Source organism: Crassostrea angulata, chromosome 7, assembly GCF_025612915.1.
Source record: "Crassostrea angulata isolate pt1a10 chromosome 7, ASM2561291v2, whole genome shotgun sequence".
Classification (NCBI taxonomy): Eukaryota; Metazoa; Mollusca; class Bivalvia; order Ostreida; family Ostreidae; genus Magallana; species Magallana angulata.
Genome location: NC_069117.1, coordinates 42,529,707 through 42,550,229, shown reverse-complemented (window position 1 = coordinate 42,550,229; position 20,523 = coordinate 42,529,707). Strand labels below are relative to the sequence as shown.

Here is a 20,523-nt window from a genome sequence, read left to right as displayed (position 1 = left end):
AGCTTGGGTTGCTTAATTTTGTCTACTGACCAATCAAAACTCAAGAAAACATTCACCCCGAATGTCTAAACAGGAAGACGGCCGACCATTGCGAAAGAGTACGAGAAGTAATATTTCGAAAGGCAGTTTTCAACAGCAAAGATGGGGTTCGAGACGTGTGGTCCGAACGAAGTTATGGTCGTTTCAGGTAAATTTATAACTTATCTCCGAATTGCATTGATTAGAAGTTGCAATTGATATGAAAAATGATAATAATGGACATTTAAATTGGCCTCAGTGACAGTCAATAATTTCAAAACAAATGCGCATATCTCATGTAGCCGAATGGTCCCATGTGAATATGAATTTTTCCTATGTCATTTACCAGGAAACAAATGTTTGTCGTTGTTAAGTATCTTAAAAATATTGCATTTACGTGCAGGTCCGAGAGTTGGGGCTAGGTCACACTAATTAAACGCAGACCGGAAACTTGCACACGGATATTATTGTATTTGGTGTGCTGTGGCCTACTTATTAAATTATCACGTATTAACGTCCCTGGTGCTACAGCAGTCACAATGAAGAACCCCAATCATTGCTGTGATAATGTTCTTAATTAAATGGTGAAATGTACAGTACACTGTAGTATTTAGATTTACTTATAACTGATAAGAATTATGCTAATATATGAATACATTTATCAAAATGATGGTTTCCATACTGTACATAATGGTAGCATTGCAGCAGCATATTCAGTGATAAAAATATGCAGTTGATACCTACAATTTTGTATGTGTGAAATCACTTCCCCTTTCAAATTGTACCTGTGCTCAATCCGGACCAAATTCAGTGAGACAATGGCAATATATTTAAAATATAATTAACAGTAAGATATATTAAGATTTGTCAAAAGTTCACATCCATCGAATAAAACCCCTGCTTAATGAAAAATCTTGTATTTTGTGAGATTCTCGCCTAAATTTTGTCTGTATTCGATCTTGTAAGTTAATTAAATCAAAATCCTTACCAGGTATATACGAGATTGAAATACACTGCACCCTTTTGGTCTATGTATTGTAATCCCAACTGGAAAGGGTTAGATTGATATATCACAATATGCCAAATTGTGGGTAAAAAAAATCAACTTTGATATAACCCCTAGCTGGACCAAACCAGGAGGCAAACATTTTTGAAAAATTCACCATTAGGAGACTTTTTGCAACAGTTAATTGTCATATATTAGAAAGAAAAAAAAATCTATAAAGCTGTTAGGCAGATATAAAGAAAATATTGGGAATATGAGAAAATTAAGTGCATTTTCAGCAAATTCCCACAAGATCATAGCAGATATTGTTATTTTTTGACACAACCCCATAGAAAATCAGGGTTGTAAGTAAATATTTTTTTTGACCTTAAAATTATTGATAGGAAGTAAAACTAAGTACATGTACAAGAAATTTCATCACAATATCTTGGGTAGAAATAATAAGATTTGGCCTCATTCAAACGCAAACTGTTAATGTATAGCAAAACAAACATGACAAACAGAGGTTTAAACTGTTGGTACTTACTGGTAAGATGAGCCTTATGTGCCAGCGGACACAAAGAGGTTAGGTGAGGTGACTTACTGGTAAGAACCTATAATGGCAGGGAGTCACAGGTCTTAATCAATCTCTTTAAGATATTTGTCAAAATAAAATTAAGAAAAAACTCAGGCACTATCCAGTTAAGTTTGGCAGTTTATATTGGTAGACATTTGAAAAAGCACTATATTTCTTGTTGGCCTAGGAGGTCAAAAATATGATACCAAACATGAGGGGTTTGTCATCTGGGCCTCCTCTAATGGAACTGCTCCCGACCCACATTGTCATATCTTGCCAACTAGCTGTGCCAAATTCCTTCTGTTCTAAACATCTTCCAATCCATTAAAACCTTTTACATTCTTAGTATCTTTGAGCTTCTTTAAAAGTAATGACAATGCATGCGTTCGATTGATACACATATCTAATATCTGTATGACATTAATAGAAAAAAATACCTGAATTTTCAAATTGATGGTTAAACGTGATCCATGAAATTATGGTTTATAATGATAAATTGACGGTATAAAGAAAAGAAATATGTTTTCATGTTGATCGCATAATATTATACGTACATGTAATTTTCTTTTCAGGATGTTGTCATTCGGGGTCAACATTTATTCCTGGTGGCCGAGTGTTTGTGTGGCCCGTCATCCAGAAATTACAAAAGTATGCAATTCTTTTATTGTGAAATACGGTTATTATAGATTTTGAAGTTGTACCATATTGTATTGATTTTAGTCACATTTACTTGAACTTCAATTTCTTAAAGTCCCCATAAGTTCCCAATCACTTGGGAGTGATTCTTGAGTTTAATACATGCATTATTTTTTTCTTTGGGGAGGCGGATAGGTTGGGGGGGGGGGGTTAAACTTAATTTACACTGACAATCTTACATGCCTTATCAAATTTATTTTTACCATTGACTCTGAATAATAGAACCTTTCCATACAGCCATTGTTTCAACTTTTAAATCTGGTATACATGTACTTGGCATGGTAGGATTTTGATGTTAAATTTTCATAAATTTTTTGATTGCAAAAACATAGTTTTGGAAAGAATAGTAAATGTAAATTTAACAACAACTATTTTTTTTTTATCACATTGATAGAGGTATTTATGCTATAAATTGGCTTTGCCAATAAGACAGCCATTTTAATATGCTATACTTTTCATGTACTGTTAGAAAATTACTGAACAAATGAACAAAGGATTGAATTATTTTGTGTTGTATGAAAATTATTTTCAGACTTTCTCTAAATACAATGACCCTGCAGATTGAAAGTCCTAATGTGTATACACAGCTTGGTGTGGCCGTTTCAGTAACAGGGATTGCCCAGGTAAAAAAATAATACATCAAAGGCACAAACCATATAATAAAGGAAAATGAGATCATATAATTCATATTCAGGAAGCACAATTTGAAATCATTTCTGGCTTTCTAAACTCGGAATTTAAATGCAAATATAGATATATAGAATCTATCTCATATAAACCTTCATTTAACCTGTTCAATTTATTTTCAAAGTCTTTCTAATTTTTTAAAGTTATTTAGATGTTTTAAATTCTGATTAAACTTTTAATAAACCTGTTCATGATGTTTTTTTGTATAATAAAATCATGTGTTTAAAATGTATAGGTGAAGATTCAAGGCTCAAGCAAAGAGATGCTGGAATCGGCTTGTGAATTGTTTTTGGGTAAAACGAATCACGACATTGAGCGGGTGGCCTTGGAGACACTTGAAGGTCATCAGAGAGCCATTATGGGAAATATGACAGTAGAGGTAATGTTGTGAATCAATGTAATATATATTGTAAATGCAAGGTTCACAAGAATGTTGCTGTTTGAATGAAAACTACTGGTAATGCCTTTGAAAAGAGGGGGAATAAAAAATAATATGTAAAGAAAATTTAAAAAAAAGCATTAAAACTGTTGGTAATGAAATTTTTTTTAGAAATTTTGGTGGTAAACTTCATGCCAAAAAAATTTTTCCACATCGTAGTGCATGTAAAACATTAAAACATGCTCGAATGACTTTAATTATTCAACTGTTGTTAATGGGGGTTGTGAGTGTTATTGAAAACACTTGTGCATTGACTTTATCAGTATCTGATATTTATGTGTTTGTATATAGGAAATCTACAAGGATCGTAAGAAGTTTTCGAAGGCGGTGTTCGAGGTGGCGTCCTCTGATCTGGTCAACATGGGCATCTGCGTGGTGTCCTACACCCTCAAGGACATTAGAGACGACAAGGTAACAGTCCCTCCCCCCACCCCCATCCTCTATACAGTTCAAGTCTTCCATCAGCTTCTAGCTGCAAGTTAACATTAGACACACATGATAATAATTTTTGTTCTAAATGTGTGCTTTTTTATAACTGATCTCATGGCTGGCTGTTACTTTATGCTTCGTCTATGTGGATTACAGGAACCCTACAGTGTAACTATGAGGAATGAATGCTCTGTTGTCGCATTGGACAGATTTAGATTTCCCAGCTTTTATTATTATTTTTTTTTTATTTATTGAATAGCTTTTTTCTTCCCTTGAGAATCATAGTGGCTTGAAGTAGAATGTGTCCTGAGTTTGTGATTTCATATTTTTGTTATAGTTTAGGTCGGAAATGAGTTATTTGATAGAGCTCTGTTAGACTCCAGTGGAAGTTACATGTTACTGATAACTTGATTTTGAAATCCTCCAATTCCTTGACAATGTTTTCGTTTAGTTTGTGACATACCAGTTGTGTCCAATTACTCGCAGGTGTGTTGGTTCAAGCACCGGAGCAGACAGCTTGTATGGTTAATAACTGTTCTAGCAGACAGTTTGTATGGTTAATAACTGTTCTAGCAGACAGCTTAAATGGTTGATAACTGTTTGAACAGCTAACATGTCTGATAACTGAATACGTGTCTTCTATATCCTTTTCATTTCTTGACAGTAAATCAATTTCTGCTACATTGCCCTTCTGTACAAGTATATAATTTGTTGAGAGCATTGTTTTAAGTTCAGATTCATTCTATAAAGTCAGGTCAGGACTGCAGTATTTTGTACAACAAATCTCTCTAATAGTCTCTTGTGTACAGTATTTGAAGAAATTACTTGGATATCATACCAAAGTTGATTAAAATTTCAAAAAAAACTTCAGTTTTGGAGACATTCAAATACATGCAAAGATGAAAGATCCCAAGCCCATTCTTAAATGCTAGCCTTTTCATTTTAACTAAGAATATTCTTTTCAATCAGGACGATGATGAAAATGAATCGAACAGTTCGGACTGGGTATTATCAGTACGTGGTCAGATATTGAATATTTTGAGATACGTAATTATTATTAATTAACACATTAATTATTATATTATTCGTCCATCCTACAGTTAATTGTGGTTGTGATTTACAGATTCATATATAACATTGTAATCGTCAATAATAGAAATACAAACAACAATATCTGATTCGTGGTTATAATCGTGTTTATATCTTGCTCTGCGTTTCTCTTTTATTTGTCAGATAGAACCATATCAAGTACTGTGGAATATTTCTCAGCATGTTTGTTGTGTACCCCTTTAATTAACCCATTCCTTTTGAAAAAAAAAATGAGAATGATTATCAGAAACAGGAAGTGACTTTGTGTGAAAACTAAGATGTGCATTGATTTCAGGTTAATAATCGATATAACGACGGGATATTGATTGATTTGAAACTTTATAGCTTACATGTTACCCGTAAGGCTACCGTACTTAACATGCTTTCAAATTCTTCTCTCAATTACTTTGTGTGCTTGGTCAAATGTGGCAGAAAGAATCTTTTTTCACTGGCCATTTGGGCCTTTAATTAACATAAATATCTAATGGTTTGTTTAGAATCCTTACAGTCTCACTCACTCTTGACGAAAAATTATGGAAACAATTAACTTGAAATTAACAAGGCTTAAAAGGGTAAATCTCTCCACAAAGTGTTGGCCCAAATCATAACGTCGCTCCTCCAAAACTATTGTGCCATCAATGGTGTCGAGTCCTTGTGTGGACAAAGTTTGCACACAGAGAAATGCAATTTTCGATTGCATATTTTTAAAGGATTGGGGAGGATGTACTGATTATAATAGGATTTTCTGATTGTTGTTATTTACACCTACCCAAGGAGTGTTGATTTGGAGTGAGTAATGTATTTGTTTCAAGCCTTATTTTGACGTTATCAAGCCGATCTACAACAATTAAGTAGTAGGTGCAGCGTCATATTTTCAGCTTAAGAAACTAATCATGATTAGGCCAAAAGAAACAATATGCAGAAAAAATATGCTTGGTAGGTTGGATATTTCATTTCAATTTTTCACACGGTCATAGTATATAAATGAAATGTTTAATTGCCCTTTTTATGAAATATTTACAGTAAATCAAAAGTTTTGAAGTAAATTGAGTAGCTATGGAAGTGCTGTTTATGATCTGATAGATGCATGCACATCTTTTTTTATTTGCAATGTTCAAAGAAGAAAGTAGGGATTTTAGATAACTTAAATATAAGATCTAGATTTGTCTAAATATCAAATCTCATGCTTACTGTATTGTCTGAATCAAATGCAAATTTCTTACAATGAACACACTGCATCAACAGTTATTGGCATGTACGTAGCTTACCAATATATCATTTGTAGTCAAGTAAAGGCTTGCGTGTAACATCTACTAGTATTACAGTTTTCAAACAAAAATTTGTTACTTTACCAAAGAGAGGGTGACTCTTCAAATTTTGATAAGAGTAAAAGAGCTTGGAGAAAAAGAATTGGGGCTAGTGGAATGACCATTATGCGCAGAAACGCACAATTTTTTTTTTTGGCCTTTGATTAGTCTGGTGAACATTCTGAGTGTTTTTCATGCTTTTTATCTCATGAATGGCAAAATCATTGTTAATTAATGCCTCTATGAGAATGAAGTTATCATCCAAAGCATCCAATGAGGTGGTATAAACTGTACTTTTATTGAAATATCTTAAAAATTGTTCATATTCATTTTATCATGTTCATTTCTTTCATGATTTTATCCTCCTGTGTCATTTTCTTGTTACCGTTACTAAAAAGTGATATTATCTTAAAAACAGATTTGTGAATTTTGAAGATATGTTCTGAATTACAATTTTTTTTAATTCAAAATTTATTTTTGCTTTCCAAGGGAGTAGTTTTAAACTTTTCTTCAATTAAAGGAATAAATGAAATCCAGATTTAGAATTATGATATGATGAGCTTTGAGAAATACATTTCTATCCAAAGTCATTACACAATACTATTCTAAATGATTATATACATATTAGAAATTGATAGACTTTTTAGAATAATTTGTTCCATGATTTCCTCTTTTGAAGGTTGGAAACACGTCGACGGAATCACATGTATTTATAAATTGATGTTTTACTTTTTTAAGACTTGTCTGAGTTTGATCAAAAGTTGTCTGTCGCAGATTAAGGGGTCAGGATTATTAAAACTTCATGGATCGGATTGAAAGGCAATGAAAATGAAAAAAAGTTGATGGATGTCTACAAAATGTACATTGTAGACAATAACATTAATTTAAAGACTTCCCTGCAGAATTTGTTTTTATGAATTGGCAGTACTACGGGTACTTCTAGTTTTGTATGAAAACTTAGTTTAGGTTATTGAACTTGATTTGTGGATCTTGGAAAATTGTGGAGATATAATTTTTAGGCACTTGTTATAGACATTGATTTGTTTTGGAATTGAAAGTATAAACTACAAACAGAAAATTTGTTTGCACGATTTTCAGTGCTGTTTTTAAATGTTAACAAAGGTAATCATCTAACGTTTTTACCAATGTTTCCTCAATATTCTACCCGGTATTTATTGGTTTCAAATCTTGCATATAAGACAAAAACAATATGTCTTTTAAACTCAATACTTCATGTTTGATTGATATACATGCAAGTTGGAAGTAGAACTTTGGGAATCGACTAGCTTGGTCATCGTTGGTGACAGTAATGGTCAGGGTTGTCTCTAAAAATTGATGTAGAAGGGAGAAATAAAAAAGTAGAAGGGGATCTGGAGGTCTAGCTAATAGATAGATTGTGTTTAAAATGAAAAAAATAGCCGGGTAATTATGTCACTTTAGGCGGGGAAATTCCCCACCTCCCGGGTCTTAGAGACAACCCTGAATGGTACATCTAGTTTCTGGTATTAACTGAGAGAAATACTTGAAAATGAGGGTTTCAAAATTTCTGTGAACTAAATCCACACATCATTCATGTATGTGTGAAGTGATTACATTGTCGGGTGAGCTGCAGTGGTTTCATTAATCTTCTTAGGCATCAAGCACAATTCAGTTAAGAATTTTAATAACGTATTGTACAAAATATCCATGTGTAATGTAATTATTTGATATAGGTATATTTCTTCAAATGCTACATCATTCTTCTGCCCATTTTAATAATAAATTCAAGAAATGCAATTTAGTATGGCTAATTAAGGCATAAAAGTTGACCTTTAGTTGAGATAAATTTTGAATCGACGAATAATGATGAAACCATAGTGTGTATTTGGTCCACGGGCCTTTTTGTTTATAGAATGTTGACATTTATAACTACAGTAAAACTCGGTTATATTGAAGTCCTAGGGACCAGGGATATTCTTCATTATATCCGTAATTAGTTATAGCTGTATAACAAATTCGTAATAATAACTATAGCGAATTCACTATATACATGTTTTCTTTAGCAAGACTATAATATTTGCTAATTAAGGCTCAAAATAAAAATACATTACCTTGATACCTTTAATAATTGGATTAAGAATTGAAAAATTTACATGTAAATTAATTTATTCAAACTATTATGCTGAATTGTAGTGCAAACTTTTTCAACTGTTAAGAACTTCGTTATAAAAGTGTTAAACTTCGCTATTATTCATTTCTACGGGACTCAAAATCAGTTCGCTATATCCATAAATTTGTTATATTTGAATTTGTTATAACCGTAAAATTTTGCAAAAATTTGTTAAGAATTTTACAGGGGATTAAAAAAAAAAACTTGCTATATCCGAGAATTTGCTATATCCATGTTCGTACTAAACGAGTTTTACTGTATAGTGTACTGCTTTTGAGTTTTAAGTTGGCTGATCTATTGTACAGTACTCATGTTCTTGATTTGCAACCAACACTGTAGAAAAAAGTTAAAATATAAAATATCTGTTGTTTGTCATCAAAAACATGCAGAGGCCATCTTTGAAAAACTGCTTCGATGCTCTTTCTTGAACCTTAGTGTTTAAAACTTTGGGTAGGGATGTGGGATCATAGGAGTTAGGAGAAAAGTTAAGGTGGTATGGGACACCTCCATATTGTGACATAGTTCCTATTGAAATAAACAATAAAATCAAGTTTAACTTTATAAAAGAAAATCTATCCCAAAATTGTTTTCTAACAGCATAGTGCAATGGGTTAGAACGTTAAAAACAAATCTAAGTCATATGAGTCCGAATCCCGCTGAGGCTTTTATAATTTTTACCCTTCCAAAAATTTTCAAAACATATTTTGTTCAAGTATTACAAAACTCTAAACCGGTGAAAGTGTTTTGATGATAATGAAATTTTACCCACATTAATTTCAACAGGTGTTCCATACCACCATACTTCAAATTTATAAAAATTTCTTTAATTTAAAAAAAAAAAAAGAAGAATGGTGCCCAGCTCAGAAGATTTATTGAAGTAAAAGACTAGCTGGTACATTTTCATCAGACCTTCAAAAGATGGGCTTGTAAACATTTTACAAAGGTGGCCTCAACAGTAGGTAGAGGGCTTTAACTGAGATAATTGCATCCCTAAACACTATGCTTAGAAAAGGCTCAAGAGATGGTCTGCCATCACACACCTTAAAAGTTTTCCGTTATATTGTTTTGTTACTTTTGTAAACTCTTTTCTGTAAAGGAATTTGACTGCAATTTATACACTTTCCTATTTAGTATTAACACCTTTGCTTGAACAATTTTCCCTCATTGGTATCCATGTACTCATATGTAGCAACTATATCATTGATAGACTGTCAAGATTTGATTTTCTGTTGATTTGCTTTTGCAATTTATTATTGTGGATATTGCCAGTCCCATAGATTAACAACAGTTTTCCTTCTAGGGTTTGTTAGGTTTCTTGTTTCGCCATGGAAAATAATATACATATATCAATGAATGCGTAGTAACATGTAACTTATTCCTTATCTGTTTGTTTCCGCATGGTGAAAGATTGATTTATGGTCATCATATAGAACCAACTCACAGTAAATGATTATTTTTTTTTCTCATCAAAGCCATGTTGTTTTCTTCTATATTATCAATAATGAAAGTGGATTTGACAAGTGGCACAAAATATAATAAATTATCTGCGCTTAATATACACACCAATAACAAATTTCCAAAAAAAGATAACTGTGTATGATTTAGCTTATTTATGACAAGGCGTATATATTGGATGTGATGTAGATGCCTGTGTTAACCATTGGTCTTGTTTCCAGGGCTACCTGAAATACCTGGGTATGGCCCAGACTGCTACGGTCAAGAGAGATGCCCGCATGGGAGAGGCGGAGGCTAGAATGGAGGCAGGAATCAGGGTGGGTAATAACTCCAGTAAAGAGAGAAACTGTTTTTATGTTGACAGAAGTCCCTCCCCCCCCCCCCCCCAAAAAAAAAAAAAAAGAAAAGAAAAAACCAATGACTTTAAACCATCTGTTATTTGTGACAACTTTATTTCACGATGTACTTCCAATGGACTGGTTCGCAATGACCAAATGTCCAGTGTTGGCGACTAAGCCTTGCTAATACCAGTGTTGTTATAACAATCATATAAAAAAGGAATTGTTCACAAATATTCACTGAGACAAGGCTCTCGGGAACATTATGAGTATTTCTCGCAAGCCAGTTAAAGTTGGTTTACAGCATACAATCATGATTTTCTATGAAAGGAAATTATAAGCAATGATTTATAGAAGCTTAGGTCAGGGTTATGTCCAGAATTTCCAGAAGTGTGTTTGTAACATACAGAGTATTCCCTGTTGCAAGTAAAAGAAGAAAAATACAAGTATAGATTTGTATTGCTAATTTGTAACGATTTTGTATGAATGATAACTATATTCAAAATGATAATGGGTACTCATTTCGAGATAAAAAAATGTACATTTACTTGGGCTATTGATGATGTGAATGAATGAAATGGGAATTTGACATTTACAATTTATTTCATTGAAGGAAGCTAATGCAGAGGAGAAGAGATTGGCTGCCAGGTATTCCACTGATATCGACATTGCAAAATCACAGAGAGATTTCGAGCTGAAGAAGGCTGCATACGACATGGAAATCCACACCAAGAAAGCCCAGTCAGACCTCGCATACGATCTGCAGGTAATTGTGTGTGCTTAAAAATGCTGGATAAAAGACCAGTCTGGATAATTGGTTCAATCCAACATATCTGGATAATGGATTTATAGTTAATTTGTCAGGATTAGTGGCTTAATCAGCCATGTTTTTACTAGGGCTCATTTCACTATGTTTTTTTTTAACAGTTAAATCATAAATAAAAACATCAGGCAATGTAGAAAAGTATCTCCTGAAAGATACATGTACTGTTAACAAGTGACTGAATTTTCATACTTGTTTATAGTAAATAAAGAATTTACATAACAAACATCTATTTTATTTTTAGGCTGCAAAAACCAAACAAGCAATCAAAGAGGAAGACATGCAGGTTAAGGTCATTGAGAGAACCCAGCAGATTCAGCTGCAGGAACAGGAAATCACACGCCGTGAGAGAGAACTGGAGGCAACAGTACGCAAACCTGCCGATGCTGAGAAGTACAGGCTAGAGAAAATCGCCGAGGCAAACAGGTATGTAACAGTTCACCAATTCCAATCGAACAACTGTGGAGATTGATATTGTTTCAATATCAGCTCCTTCGTGAGTAGGTTGAATGGTCAACAAATTGATCAGATCTAACTAAATTTTAAGATGTGATTTGTTTAGCTTTAAGCTATTAGTTGGTAAAGAGAGTAAAGAAAATCCATATATTTTACCTTTAAAATTTGAGCATTTTACTATATTTTCATATAGAGCTCTTCTTCTGAAGGAGATAGATACAGTCTAAAAAAATGGCCACAACCATCAAGCCCTCTTAAATGTTAATTCGACGTAACTTGTAATGATACATGGTGTACTATTATTTGAGTCAGAACTTATATGAATTTGTGATATTCATCTGTCGTCATTAATTATATTTTCAGAACCCGAGTCATTTTGGAGGCTGAGGCTGAAGCAGAGTCCATCAAGGTGAAACAAGTGTTTATTGTTATGAATGACAACTCAAAGGAAACTCAAGTGCATATTCTCAGATCAAAGCTTTAAATTAACTCATTGATAATGCATGAACACTACAACGGAATTTTTCATATGCTCAATCAGTGCTTAATATCAATTGAAGATACACGTGTATTACAAGAGTCAGCTTCTCTTTACGCAATTGCACTGAAAAATTGTTCCCTTCTTGATTAGCAAATACAACAATACAACAAATGTTTAAAATATTGATATACATGTAATACGTAGAAGAAAACAAAAGTAACCTAAAATAATCCTTTGAAAATTACTTGTTCACATAAATCACTCTAAATTAGAAGTAGGTATTCATAATCATATGCTAGCTGCCTTCTCAGTCTCTCACAAAAATATAGGTCATTTTACAAATATATTATTACAATAATTATTTAACTTTCATAATTATTGCTGATTAGCTATTACACAGACTCTTTTAATTATTTATTGTGTAAGAGTGAGGTGTTTTATGCACACCTGCACCATATGAATTCTGATTGCACTTGTGTAGACTGTTTAAGCACAGGTGTGGCAATGTTTGCTAATGACGCAAGACTGGTGGTAGTCTGTACATGCTACAGACATTAAGACCTATTATGTATACACCAGTCTCCTTAGAGATGGCTGAGCAAAATAAGAATTCAAATTTTTTAAAAGTCAAATATCTTGGATATAGGGTTACCCATATCTGTTAATAATAATAAATTAAGCATGAACATGGAATTTTATGAACAAATATGTTATGATTAATAAAGTGAAAATGGCCAGTTAAAATTTTAGTATAATGTAAGTTCCATACAACCTCTAACCTTTCAATTAATGTAAATTTTAGGTGAAGGGAGAGGCAGAGGCCTTCGCTGTGGAGGCCAAGGCTAAGGCCGAGGCAGAACAGATGGCCAAGAAGGCTGATGCCTGGAAGGACTACCAGGATGCCGCCATGGTTGACATGATCTTGGAAACATTGCCAAAGGTACTGTTGTATGACTTTTGTCAGAGTGCAGTAAAACACGTTTATAGAGAACAAGCTTATAATGAATTGACGCTTACAGCAAAGAGATTTTCATTCCCTGTGACTTTATTACATGTTGTAAACTTGACGAATATAACAAATGGGGCTTATAACGAACCAAAATTGCCTGCCCCTGGCACTTCGTTATAAGCGTGTTATACTGTACAAAAAGTGTGCGCTTCTGTTGAAGTGCACTGCTTTGTACACTGTTCATTGTATTTTTTTACTCCCCTACTTGTCAAATGATGCTCAATCAAGTTATAACGAAGCTTATCAAATAAAATAAGGAAATGTGGTTTGTAGAAGTATGAATATCTAAACATGAAAATACAAATAAAACTGAATCGGCTGAGTTATATTCAGATGAATATTTAAGAGGTTTTGGGGTTAGACAAATGCTGGGTGTTATGTAAAAGTAGATATGGTTCTATGGATATATTTAAACAAGAACAACTTCATCTTTTTTATTGAGATTTATATGTTTTCTTTCCATTCAACAGATCGCTGCCGAGATCTCCGCCCCGCTGTGCCAGACCAGCAAGATCACCATGGTGTCAAGCGGTAAGGGAGACGTGGGCGCTGCCAAGCTCTCCGGAGAGGTCCTGACCCTGATGGAGAAGATGCCACATGTGGTGGAGAACCTGACCGGAATCAACATCACCAAGGTAACACATGCCCCAAAAAAGATATAAACAAGCCCAGGGCTTTCAATATGAAGTGAAGAGAGGTTATTACTTAATTAAAGAGGCTTTCTTTAGATTTATTTCAATCAGTTAATTTTGCCAATTATGAAATTGAATGGGCTTAATTAAAGAGGTGAAGAATAGCAGCCTTTTGTCTCCCCTTATTAAAAGTCCTCAGGTATTGTAGGGTGTCATGGAGTTCTTGCTTTAGAATTAAGTTTGTGAATGTGTTATTTCTTCACTTATTCTCTTTATACGTAAATTTAATTTAGAATATGGCTAAGGTAAGTTCATAGGATTTTTTTTTTTTTTGCATAGGATTCGTTAGATCTGTATCTGGCTTAAATATTTTTTTTTCTTGTATTTAACTGTAGTTTTTAATTATTCTTTTAACACCAAGTTGTGCATATTTTGTTTAATAAGACGATGAAAGTAAGGAACGCGACACCTATCGCAATTAGATGCCCCATTGTCGTTGAGGTTTCACATCAACAAAACACAATTTGACTTAAATTTATGCCAACAAACATGAAGGATACTACAAAACTAGCAAGAGAATCCTTTTTTTTTAAAATGGAAGTTGTAAGGTGTCGTGTAGAGCTATAGGATTTGATTTGAACATATTTTATTGTATACCTAATTACCTATATATAAGATATAAGAGCTATAGGATTCCTTTAGACCTGTGTACCTGTAGTAAACTCTCGAGTTATTAGAAACCTTGAATGCTTACTCACTGTGCTAAACTCGCAAAATGGTGATGCTGGTAGAATCAGTGTGGAAAGCCACTATTAGTATAAAATATTTTTTATACATCTTTTTTTTCATTCGATTATATTTTTGCTTTCTTGTGATAACGTGAAAAATTAGATGTGGTTTTTTTTTTGGCATTATTACTGAAGACTCCTAATAAATGTGAGGAATTAATATTCACAAAAAAAAAATTGTTAGAAGCACATTTGCAAATTTTAAAATCTTTAACTGAACTTTTTTGACAGATGTAAACTAAATAAAATCTCGATTGGATGCAAAACATTTGAATCACAGAATTGAGTACCGTACTTGTGTAAAGTATGGAATCTACAGTATGTTCCCTTTCAATTTTAAAGTAAGGGTCATGTAGTCTGCTTTGTAAAAGTCTGTTTTAGTGGCTTTAGATTGGAATAAGTTAGTGTTTGCAATAAATATATATTTTCAATGAGCTCAAAAGTAGCTGAAGAGTTGTAGCCTTTCAGGGAAATTCTGATGGAAAGAAGATAGAGCTACAGTTTCTTACATGGAAAAGATTGCAATATACAAAGAACGACCATTTTGTTACACACAGCTTGTGGAAATATTTGATACCCCATTATATTCTTTGAATATTTTATTACTGCATTTATTGCTAATTTTGCCTTAGAAATATATATTTTTTCAAACACTCTTTGCAACATATGAAAGTGTGTTAGATTCACATACAGATTGTCTATTGACAAATTTACCTTTGTTTTCCACTGAATGGTAATTTTGATGAGGGCGATAAAATAAATATAAAAAAAATCACTAGCATTCATTTGTTTCTGTATGGTTAACTTTAATATCTTCCAAATTTTGAATATTTTTACTGTGAAAATAAATGGTTATTTTTAACTTCATAGCACACCATAAAGTTAAAAATAACCATTTATTTTCACAGTAAAAATAAATGAAAATAAATGGTTATTTTTAACTTCATAGCACACCATAAAGTGTAAGTGGCTGTTTGAAATATATACCTTCTTTGCATAGTTGTAAACTTGTTTGTCTGATGGGTTATCATGATCTTAATATTCCTGTGAATTTTTCTCAGCTGTTTATTACAAATCCCTAGGATAAACAAATATATTTACAATCATTATGTGTTCAATATTAAAATTCCATGAAAATAACACATGTATTATTGCATACTCATAAACATGCATATTCATAAACATATTTTAATCATGTCATTATATTTACTTGTAAACAGTAAATATTATTCTGGCAGAAGGTGACCATTTTCAACAGATGCCATTTTTAATTTCATAGTAAACATGTAGAGAAATGTTGCCAGACCAATTGGCCTCAATCATATTCATGATTAATAAGTTTATCTGGTGTTTTGCGAGACTATTTCGTCATTTATTTTGTTATTGAGTTATTATACATTTTAATACTGCATGGATGATGTAATGTTCTGTAGTGTATTGGTATTAGATTTCCAGATGTTAAGAGTACAGTCAACTTTTCATGGTCATGTTGAAATGAACAGAATTTTAGATATAAAGTTTGAACTTCAGAAGGTTCATTAAGAGTTTATATTAATAAACTCACGAAAATCAAAGGCTAAATTCACAACGAGACTGCTTCCAATAGGTGTACAAACTTTTGACTACTGTCTTGCCGAAGAAAAAATATCTTCTTTAATCTCTTGGGTCAAAAAACATGTCATGGGGATCCAGATTAACATTATTGCAAGGTGTGAAAAGGGAAATCACTCAATTTTTTTTTTTTTCTACAGAATTTCAAAATTGGGTCATTACCCTTGTCAAGACAAACAATGTGGCAATGCCTGCTTGACAAACTAATCACTACATATTTGTTAACTTTACATGCTGTAGTTCCTAATTCCTAGATTTTAGTGCTCACATTCAATATCTTGAATTGTGTTTTTTAGAACATCAAGGCTGCAACAAGAAGATAAGAGGCTGGACTGGATGAAGAAGTCCGCGCCATTGTAGAAAGGCCTACAAACCTGTTGTATTACATCTCCATCAAGACATCTAGACACGAGTTGATGTGTGTAGATTTAGGACATTATCTCCCCTGATTTAATCCTTATGTAACTTTTGAAGTAAATGATATATCACCATCCATACGCTGAATAATCTTTGATATCATTATGAATACTGGTAGTTATCTTGGTTATAAGATACTGTACAAAATAAAGTTAATTAAAAAATAATAATTTGTTGGGCTGTAATGAAATGTTGGCAGCTTGCGTATATATATAGGTACATGTTTCTTCGTGTACGTGTATATGTAAATAAATACTTTATATTTAATACTATTATCTATGTTGTGTACTTTCATATCAGTGTAACTTTTCATATAGCATCATCAAGCACACAAAGAAAATGTCATCTAGTCAGATGAAACGGATTCAAAAATGTAAAAAGTGTGGCAATGTAGTGTCCTATTGATCCAAAATTACCGGTAGAGGAAATGTGACTGTAATGTCCTTTCTCATTAACTGTGTGCAGCATATATGATGCAACATTTGCGTATTCTATTTCGACAGGAAACTTTTTGAGTGACTGCTTTTAAACAATCAGAAATACTTTTTATGACCATCAAGTTTGTATATTAATCACAGATTACATTCAGATATTTTTAAATTTTTGAGTTTGTTTTATAAAATCTGAGTTGTTTTATTACTACGCTTCATCATATGTAATGACCAATAGAAATGCGTTCTTGATAGAAATTTGGTTTTTTTTTTTTAAAGATTTGTGTTTTTTCACAATTTTAACAGGTTGAGAACTTTGCCTTATTTGAAATGCTCAATGTATTACTGTACCTCCTTATGACTATTACAGGTTGATTTTTTAAAATTTCAATTGAATGTAAAAAAAATAAAAACCAGTAAAGTATCTTATACATTATACAGTGTAGATTGCATGCAGTTTGTAGTGTCAATGTTTGTTCCGTCGATGCATCTTTTTAAAAAATGTGGGGTCATGATTAACCACTCATCAATTAACAAAAACTTCAGGTATACTCATTTTAAGAATAACTTGTTTGACCCCATACAAACGGCATTATTTTTACAATAATGAATTTCAAAGAAAGGACATACCCTGATGTTGCAAAAATTTGAATATGTTATATAAACAGAATTTGGTGGCTAGCCGCTATTTTGCATTAAACTGCTGTATTACTGAACAATACTGTTAGTATGTATTATTATGATTGTTTTTGTACCTAGTACTGTACATGTAGTAGTACATGTTATCAATAAATCCTACCATTTTATATTTGTGTGTCTTTTTTTGATATGTGGAAAAGTGTCAAGACTTTCAAAAAGCCTCTGAATTGGTACCTTACTATAAAAATCAAAGTATTGAAGTACTGACGGGAGTTGATTTTATCGATTATTATTCATTTTAAAATCAACGATATGTTACTTTGCTTGGCAATTAGTTTATAATCTGTCTTTGAATTACGCACATTTTTATATAATATGAATTTTCGGACTTTTCCAACAAGAATATTGAGAAAAACCCCTTATGAATCGTGTTGTGTAATGATTAAAGATAGAATTGATTCCATCAGCCTATGTATAAGTAATCGAAATATTCAAAAAATTGTATGGATCCAAGCAATAATGATCTCTAGTCTCGTTCAACCAGATGCACGGCTGTCTCTGTTAATCTCTAACAAACAAAAGAATGTGTACACCAGGTCACGTGATAGCTTGATGACGCGACCTCTAAATATAGAATGACTCTCTGCTTGTCGGAAATTTACGGAGACAGCCGATGGTTGAACGAGACTTTATTGAACTCTGGCGTATGAATACATACAACTGCAAAAAATATCTAAATTGTTCCTACTATTTAACATCTGACTATTTTCAAGGTATTCATAAATAAGTTTCTTAAAAACCAATGCTTCAAGATACATTACATCGAATTTATCGATTATTTTCAAGAACTAAATCTTGTCAGCAGTGAGGATTTGTGCTTAGGTCCAAACACTGTTTCACTTTCGGTTTGTCAGAGTAACTGCATAGGAGAGTTGATTTAAAATCAACTCCCAAAAATCAATATTGTGGGAACTTTTTATGGTGCTCCTACTAAAAGGAGTAGACTATTGGTAGCTAGAATTTTTTGGTGTTATAGAATACGCTCCGGACTTTCTGTCATTTTTTCGTCCCAAAATTTTCTGATTTTCCATCTCTTAGTATGGGTGAAAGAAAAACAGAACTGCGGAAAATGTTCTCATTGTAAACAATGACGATTGGGATAGGTTTCCTCTGACATTTTCCTGTGTTTAATAAATAAAATTGTTATCTGACGCAGTTAGATGAATCAACACCTCTGTCCTGTAAAGTGGTTTTTGTTTTGAAGTTGTTTTTGTTTTCGTTAAGGAGTTGTATTCTACATTATGTGTTAGTTCTTCATTCTAGTTCAAATGAATCAATATGTACGGTACATGTATACTGTAAAATTAAAAAGAAGAAGATGAAAATAAATAAATATCAATATTTAAGGAGCTTGGTGGTCAACAATTTAACCATCAGATCTACCTTAAATAAAAAGCGATCTGTTCAGCTGTAAACTGATACCAGGGGGGTATTTATAGTAAAGAAAAATTTCTCATATTTTCACTTTAAAATGTTTCCCATATCTTTTTTAAAACTGTTAAACAGAACTCTTCTATATTCTGTAAAATGACCACAGCCATCCAGCCTGCTTAGTTTCAATACTTTTAAAATATCTACTATACAGTGTATATACATGTAAAATGAAAGAAACTCCAAACAGTGAATATCATAACATCATTATTACCGGTATATTGCTGAAAATGTTCCCACAGTAAACTGCAAGTGATGCTCTTATTAAACTGCTTGTCACTGAAAAACTTACAAGTACAATGTAATTAAATTCAGTAAACTGCAAGTTATATAATTTGAGACCATGCATACAATTAACTCCCTTAGATTAATATACCAGCTCTTGTTTTGCTTGTCGCTGAAAAACTTGAGGTTGATACAAGGCTTCATGTATTACTGTATATATGCAACAACCTTTGGTATTTGGAAACAGTGCAGTGACCATAGATAAATCTTTGCAGACGTTAAGATATTTTAACAGTATATGTAGAGCTTGTATATAAGTTATAGTTTTCCCTGCTGTTTTTAATTACTGGTATGGTATTTGACCTTCAAAATGCACCTGTTTTTGTTGATTTTATTATCCATTGTCAGGGTAATATTTGTTCATTTATCAAAATATGGACAGCTGACATGGGCTACAGGTAATGCATATAGAGGTATGTAAGTATTTTAACAAACATTATTTTGCACTTCATTTTCTTTCGATTTCATTGGGCAAATACTTCTTGTGAACATTGATAACATAAAGAAGAAGGAATTAAGAATTGTGTCTACATCCTAATCTTGTTCTGTATCATTCATGGTCATATATTTACATCCACTATTGATGATTTCCTTCATTTATTAAAGAAGATTAATTTACAGCTATACAGGTAGATACTGACAGGACTGAAATCTACACAATCCAGTTCTAAGCAGTTTATCGATTTGTCAAAACCTTCAGAAATTTATGAAAAATCACAAGCTGCACAAAATAATTATGATGATTAACAAATTATTAAGTTAATTCTTCTTACTTTTTCAATCAATTTATCAATGTTAAAAAAGATGTAAATTTAAACAATAAAATGCTTTCTTTGATGATTCAGGCAGGTTATGAAGGTAGAGGTCATTGCAGAAATTTTTTTACAAAACACACATGAATCGATCATCAAAGAAAGCATTCTATTGTTTAAATGTGTATTTTTTCACATTATAATGCAACCTCCTTATGCCTTATAAGGCAATGGATTAGTCAAACAGGGCTTGATTTTGAACCATTATAAATTGATGATAATATATTTGTGTAATTATAAACAACAAAAATGTTGACTTCTGGGTACCAAATTCTACTTGTGTAAAGGTTTTTGTATTGCAAAAAGAGATATACCCGGTAGTTCATAAGTAAAATTTTGCATACATGTTCACTAAACATGCATTAATTTTTCAAAAAATAAATATGGTCCATATTTATGGAACATGAATGTTTTCAGAAGTACTGAAGACTTTAACCACATAATTCAAATATCAACATCTAAAATGCGTATAATAAAAG

At 32.4% G+C, this 20,523-nt stretch overlaps 1 protein-coding gene across 4 annotated transcripts; it reads left to right on the top strand.

The window, feature by feature from the left end:
• Positions 1 to 28: 28 nt before the first annotated feature.
• LOC128192712 (flotillin-1-like) lies at positions 29 to 17,623 on the top strand. 4 transcript variants are annotated; one of them, XM_052865613.1, is made up of 13 exons: positions 29 to 187; positions 2,153 to 2,228; positions 2,809 to 2,899; positions 3,199 to 3,342; positions 3,694 to 3,813; positions 6,907 to 6,933; positions 10,053 to 10,148; positions 10,783 to 10,935; positions 11,237 to 11,418; positions 11,812 to 11,857; positions 12,732 to 12,869; positions 13,409 to 13,573; positions 16,266 to 17,623. In XM_052865613.1, the coding sequence occupies exons 1-13, from the start codon at positions 142 to 144 to the stop codon at positions 16,290 to 16,292; spliced, it is 1,311 nt and encodes a 436-aa protein (XP_052721573.1). In that variant the 5' UTR covers positions 29 to 141; the 3' UTR covers positions 16,293 to 17,623. The 4 variants fall into 4 exon arrangements, with proteins under 4 accessions (XP_052721573.1, XP_052721574.1, XP_052721575.1 ...); XM_052865614.1 differs by lacking the exon at positions 6,907 to 6,933 and adding an exon at positions 5,065 to 5,079; XM_052865615.1 differs by lacking the exon at positions 6,907 to 6,933 and adding an exon at positions 3,988 to 3,999.
• The last annotated feature ends 2,900 nt before the right edge of the window (positions 17,624 to 20,523 follow it).

Bases quoted from the DNA above. Each gene is read 5' to 3' on its own strand.
- LOC128192712 (XM_052865613.1), top strand. From the start codon at position 142: ATGGGGTTCGAGACGTGTGGTCCGAACGAAGTTATGGTCGTTTCAG. The intron at 10,149-10,782 runs GTGGGTAATAAC...ATTTCATTGAAG, and splicing joins GAATGGAGGCAGGAATCAGG to GAAGCTAATGCAGAGGAGAA. The intron at 12,870-13,408 runs GTACTGTTGTAT...TCCATTCAACAG, and splicing joins TCTTGGAAACATTGCCAAAG to ATCGCTGCCGAGATCTCCGC.